Raw genomic sequence first — 6,165 nt, forward strand, 5'->3', positions numbered from 1 at the left:
GTTATTATTTGGAAAGAAACACAGTTTTTATTATCCAGGATAGTAACATTTATTATGTTTGAGGTCAATTTGACCCCTGGTAAAACAAACAAAAATTCAAACATTTAAAATATTTAAGTTCATAAAACACTTCAGAACGCCAGCAAGTAACTCATAGCAGTTAGTCAATAATAATAAAAACACCATTAAAAAAACAGAATAGTGTATCGAGAGAAAATTAACAGAACAGTATTTTCCAATACAGTCCCCTCCGGAAGAATTAAAGATGTCAGTTCGATGTCACATTTTGATTGACATTTTGTGTAGAATAACCTTTTCTACTGATGGTGATATGAAGAGTTCAAATGCAGATTTCATATCTTGGACATGGCTGAAAGTGTATCTGGTGGGGCCTGGAACCATTGTGATTACATTTGCAGCACTATAGCCTGTCTTTCAAGTGGGGAGCGGGACCATGATAACTTTCCATTTTTGGAAGTTATCCTCAGCCTCAGACACACTCTCCTCTAAATCACTTTCACTTTCCTTCAGGTGAGACAAAACTCAAAGTGACATGGTTTACAGGGCTGTGTGTGCACCCCCACTTCCCATGTTGTGTGAACTACGAGGAGGTTCTCGCGGGAAGTAACACTAAGGTTTAGTTCCCAGTGTGTGTGTGTGTGTGTGTTTCTTACAGTATAATAGGCCCCTAAAGCATGGGGACGTCTTTTTGAAAATTGCATCAGTCAAAACAACAAGAAAGAAAATGTGTGTAAAACCTTTATATTTTCTCAAGTTTTATGCACAATACTGTTGTATACAAAGTGTGTACAGGACTTTGAAAATAGATTATCATGTTAAATTCTTTGTTTATACGTGTTCCTCATGAAATTAGGAGAAGTCAGGAAGTATCAAGAATAATGTTAATCATGTTTGTAGAGACGTTAATGGGGTCAAACTGAGTCCAAACATTATTGGAGGGTTTTAAATGCAGGCGAGTAGCGAGGTTTGTCTCTGCTGCTCATTTCCTATAGTGAGAGCGATGTTTACCTCCCAGCTCACATTTTCTCACCACATGACCACATTGGATAGCACATGTTCACAGTCACATCTCACTGAGCTGTCTTTTAATAAACGCATGTCAAGGACACTCACACCTGCTTTATAGAATAGTGACAAACAATTAACGAAGCAGGCAGCTTGAACATAATACAGAAAACCCACCGTGCAAGTCTGCCCTGTCGGTTGGTAATTTCTGAATAGATTCTGGCACGTCAAATGGAGGATTTGGTGATTTAGACATTCATTATCTTTGCTGCAATGATATGCCATGCCCACTTTTTTCAGCTCGTAGGGCAATCTATGGCCTTTCTAAGCTCAGTGATTTGTCATTTTGAGATATGTATTATTCTGGGTCTGGATGCCTCTCAGTCACACTATGAGTACATGGAGTCCTTCAGACAACCAGGTGCTCCTGTGACCCGCAGCATCTTGACTATTCTGCACAAGGTCGACACTGTGATTTTGCTATTCTCAAATCGCAAAATATTCATTGTGCTTGCAGCTTAGTTAATGCAGTATTCGTTGGGTAACCAGTTTTTATGCATTCAGAATTGTACATGAGTCATCAGTCTGTCGAAGCCATCTCTCCCTCGGCACAGAAAGATCATGAGCGGTGGGACCTTGGGGCTCTGTCTGGGTAAGCAGCCAGAGGCGTCCCACTCACTGCATCTGCAGCGCTCCAGCACCATCCAGTGGCTCAACTGGGAAGAAACTCTTTGGTGGAATAATCTAATGCTATGAGTTAGTTTGGGTTGTATATGCCATAAATATTGGCACAGTATTCAGGATTTCTTGGTTAACAGTGTATATTGAATAAAGGCAACAATGTTTCAGGCTTAAACAAAAAAGTGTTCATCGGTATTCATACAACCGTCTCATTTATGACGATCCCGTGCCTTACAGCAGTGCGAAAAGCTGAGATACCCCATTAGCAGCTCAGCTCTCAGGCAGGCAGGCCAGGGTCAATGCAGAATGCAGTAGATCCATACTGGACACAGATAGCAGGTGGAGATACATCATTGATTAGCTGGCGGCTCCCTCAATCAACACAAGTGGCAGGACTGGAATGCATTATAAGGACATTTGTATGAGATTATGATATCTGGCATTGATATGTATGGAATGCATGTGAAGGGGTTGGGAGGGGAGAGAGGGGGAAGTTTCCGTCTGCCGGGCCGACAGTAATCCCAGGGCTTTCACTCACAGGTGGGGAAAACACTCCGTCACAGCTGTGAGATTGTCAATTTCAGAAAAGTACATAAAAATGATAAAAGTGAATGGCTCTCACAAAAACAGTGCATTTCGAGAATTGGACTGAAGTAGCTCCCTTTTCAATAGTAGTAGTAGTAGTAGTATTAGAAGCAGTAATCTAAACATGATCAACAAAGAACTGGCATTTCTAGAGAAATATTTGTTCACTTTATTTCTTATTCAGTCAATGTACAAACTGCGATAGAATTCCAATGATATTCGTTGTCCTAATCGGACTATACAGATTGATACAAATGTTACAAGTTACATTATTACACACATAATCTCTTGGGTCAAAGAAACAACAGCAAATGTAACATAGTTAAGAGTGGTTAATTATCGTCCTTATATATCTGTATCTCATTAGACTTGTGGCCCGGTGTGCACTGCAGGAATTTAACTCAGTCAATCATTAATAACACCTCAGCCTCACACAGCCATGCTTATTAGAGTTCAGCAGTCACTTGACGTTGGGATCATTCTTTGGGGTGTGAAGCCAACGGAGGGAAACTGGAGGGGAGGCTCTCTCGTCTGCGGCCTCCTAGGCAGGTCCAGAGGCCTCTACAATCGCCAAGTCCTTCAGGTCACTGAGCTTCCGTGAGAAGGAGCTGAGCCTGGTGCTGAAGGAGCCTCTCTTCTGGCTGTGTGCCTCGCCACGGGCCTTCAAACAAGCACACAGACCCTTACACAGGCCCCCCAGGCGGCCCCGGAAGTGGTTCCCCATGAAACAGTAGAGTACGGGGTTGATAGCTGAGTTGGAAAAGCCCAAGCAGATGGTGAGAGGGAAGAGACTGGTGATGGACCAGTCTACCCAGCAGCCGCTCACCCAGCCCTGGGTCCTCAGGACGTCCAACAGGGTGACACAGTGGAAGGGGAACCAGCACAGGAAGAAGGCCAGGACCACGGCGGCTACCGTCCACAACACCCGCTCCAGTCCCCTGCACTCCAGGGGTCTTCCCCCACAGGAGCTGGGGTTCACACAGGGGGTTGGGGGTCTCTCTGCTTTACTGCAGCTCTCCTGGGACTCCAGTGATTTACTGCCCGGGAGAGAGGGTAAGTTCGAAGGCTCAAAGGGCTTGCAAATTCCTCCCAGTTCTGTACCGGCCAGCAGATGTCTGCCTATCGCACAGTAGCAGGAAGAGATGACAACCAGAGGCAGCAGGAAGGCCAAAATGATCTTCATCCAGGCCAGGACCAAAAACCACTTATCATGAGGATAGAGAATCACACAGGCCTCCACCCCAAGGTGCTCTATGTGGTGGGTGTCTCTCAGAGCCAGGGTGGGGACTGTGCTAGCACACGCCAGGACCCACACCAGAACGCAGGTGAGCCGCGCACGTTTGGGGTGTCGTGCACTTTGCGAGCGGAGCGGATGCACAATGGCCAGGTAGCGGTCCATGCTCATGCACGTGATGAAGAAGATTGATGCATAGAGGTTAAGGTTGAGGAGCCCTCCACAAATTTTACAGGCCACCCGGCCAAAGGGCCAGTGGTAACCCAAGGAATAGTACACAGCCCACAGTGGGAGAGTGAGCAGGAACAGCAGGTCGGACACACACAGGTTCAACATGAAAGTGTTAGCTATCGTTCTCCTAGCCCCACTGCCATGAGCCAGCACACACACAGCCAGGGCATTGCCCACGGTGCCCAGCACACAGATGATGCTGTAGAGGGAGGGAATGAGGGTGGTTTGGGGCAGATTGGGCCAGTCTGGGCAGTGGGGAGCAGAGGGGACCATGGAGGTGTTCAGGTAGCCAGGGAGCTCAGTAGGGGAGTAGGGGGCGGAGGAGGCGTTGAAGAGGGAGAGCTCATTTGGGATGGCCATTATGGAGCTGGTTTCGCTCTTCCGTCACAAGACTTGCCTTTCCTCCTTTAAGTTTTCCAAGGTCAGCTGGAAATAAACAGGAGAGTTTTCAAAATCGTTCTACCTTTTATGGATAAAACAGTGACTATTCATAGAAAAGTGATCCCTAAACGGTAATCTATGCTGTCTGGCTCAAGTGTTCACTGTCTTTCCCTCTTGATAACAAATCGAGGAAAAATAAACTACGCCATTCCCAAGGCTGGGCAGTAATGAAGTACATCTGACAGCTTGTTGGATTACTCAGAAAGATATCCGAAGGGAAAAAATGTACTTTGATTGTGAGGTTATTGACAGAAACAACATTTGGATTCATGGTTGTAGATGAGAGGAACAATTATATAAAAACAATACTAATTTGCAGTTTGTAATTTGGAATAAATTGTCAACTTTATTTCATGTTCTATAGCTTTACAGGAATAGTATTATCTTCTATCTCTTATTGTATCTTAAATGTTATTTAAAAGTAATCACATTATATTTCTGTACTTGTGTTATCCAGTGGATTGCATTATTGATTACATTTTCAAGCAGGTAGTTTTCCATAGGAAAGTACATTTTAAAAGTAACCTTCCCAACACCGACCATACCTGGTGATAAATGCCACGTAACTCAAATTATCGACAGAAACTATAAGGGATATATCATCAAATATATATATAAAAAAACATTAATATCTGGAGATTACATTTTACCTTTAGAGAGTGAGCTCCCAATCCAAGGAGTCAAGCAGTTTTCAATGCTTCATTTGGCTAAAGTCCATGTCCTGATAATTTCAGCTCTCCTCGGCTCCTCTAAGAGAACTCTGTGTGGCTGAGTATCCTAGACCATATCCTCCCTCTGTGTTTGTATGTGTGTGGAGAAAACAGAGACTGGAGGCACAGAGAGGCCAGATGGGGTTGGGGGTCTTATAGCCCCCAAGAGCCTCTTGATGATTGCACAATAGGGAAGTTGCTTACACGTCACATCTTCATCATTACCAGGGGGCTGGACTGTACCTGGACACAAGCCAGGCTGCACAGAGAAAGAGAGGGAGAAAGGGAACTTGCTCTCTTCTGTTTCTCATTCTGTCTCTCTCTCACACACTCACACTCACACTCACACTCACACACTTCTTCCATTCAATACCAGAAAACCAAGCAAATCAAGTCAAGATGTGTAAGAGACTCTCCAGCCAGGGATACAGTAATAGCTGTGTCTCCGGTGACCGGCGTGCTGAGCACATAGAGCCACACGTCATACCTGGCCACCGCGAACGGGACTCTAATGTGTTTGTGGTGTGTAAACTTATAGCCCTAAACTGTCCCCACCAGGGCCTCTGACCCGAGGAACGGAGACTATGTGTTAATTAGCAGAGCTTCGTACTTTGTTATGAATGTGTCATATTCTTGCTGCCAGCGGTCAGATAAGCCATGGGAAATATTTACTCTGTCTCAACGGAAGTCAAGTCAGCCACTGGGGGAGAGGGAGAGGGGGGAGGTAGAGTGGAAGATGAATGAGGAGGAGGAGGAGGAGGAGATACTGCAGGGAGTGAACGAGAAGATGAGAAGGAGAAGAGAGGGAAGGAAAGGGAGAGAAAGCAAGCGGAGATTCCCTCCAGTGGTTTTTCATTAAAGCCTCTGGTGAAAGTTAATGAGGGATGTGCGCAGAGCTCTGAGACTGATTACATCACAGCTCCTTTGATCAATGGTGTAAGTGTGTGTCTGTGTGTGTGTCAGTATGTGCGCGCGCGTGCACGAATATGTGTGCACGTTTGTGTGTGTGTGCGTGTGTGTCCATGTGTCTTCCGTTGCGCAACTGTGTGCACTACACCCGGCTTGGCATTCATGCGTCTACACTGTGTACTTGCCTGTGTTTACATGTGTGTTCAGATGTGTGTGCTGAGTGAGCGTACTCTGCCCCATTGAGTATCTATCAGGATGTGACATGTTCTAATAGCCGTGGGAAAGCTGATGGTGAAGATGAATGATGAGGGCAGGGATAAACCGGCTTCTGAAGGCCGCAAATGAAGA

The 6,165-nt window shown here is 45.4% G+C and overlaps 1 protein-coding gene across 1 annotated transcript; it reads right to left on the reverse strand.

Moving 5' to 3' along the window:
* Positions 1-2,588: 2,588 nt before the first annotated feature.
* Positions 2,589-4,962, reverse strand: agtr2 (angiotensin II receptor, type 2). Its single transcript, XM_071526838.1, has 2 exons — positions 4,849-4,962; positions 2,589-4,183 (listed from the first exon to the last, which is right to left on the reverse strand). Exon 2 carries the CDS (start codon positions 4,115-4,117, stop codon positions 2,834-2,836), a length of 1,284 nt encoding a protein of 427 aa, XP_071382939.1. The 5' UTR covers positions 4,118-4,183; positions 4,849-4,962; the 3' UTR covers positions 2,589-2,833.
* Between the last annotated feature and the right edge of the window lie 1,203 nt (positions 4,963-6,165).

This window comes from Centroberyx affinis, unplaced genomic scaffold, assembly GCF_046629955.1.
Source record: "Centroberyx affinis isolate AG114_WGS23_722 - 3 ecotype Tasmania unplaced genomic scaffold, CSIRO-AGI_Caff_v1 ptg001467l_1, whole genome shotgun sequence".
NCBI lineage: Eukaryota > Metazoa > Chordata > Actinopteri > Beryciformes > Berycidae > Centroberyx > Centroberyx affinis.

Excerpts from the sequence above, each read along its gene's own strand:
- agtr2 (XM_071526838.1), bottom strand. The coding sequence starts at position 4,117 with ATGGCCATCCCAAATGAGCTCTCCCTCTTCAACGCCTCCTCCGCCCCC.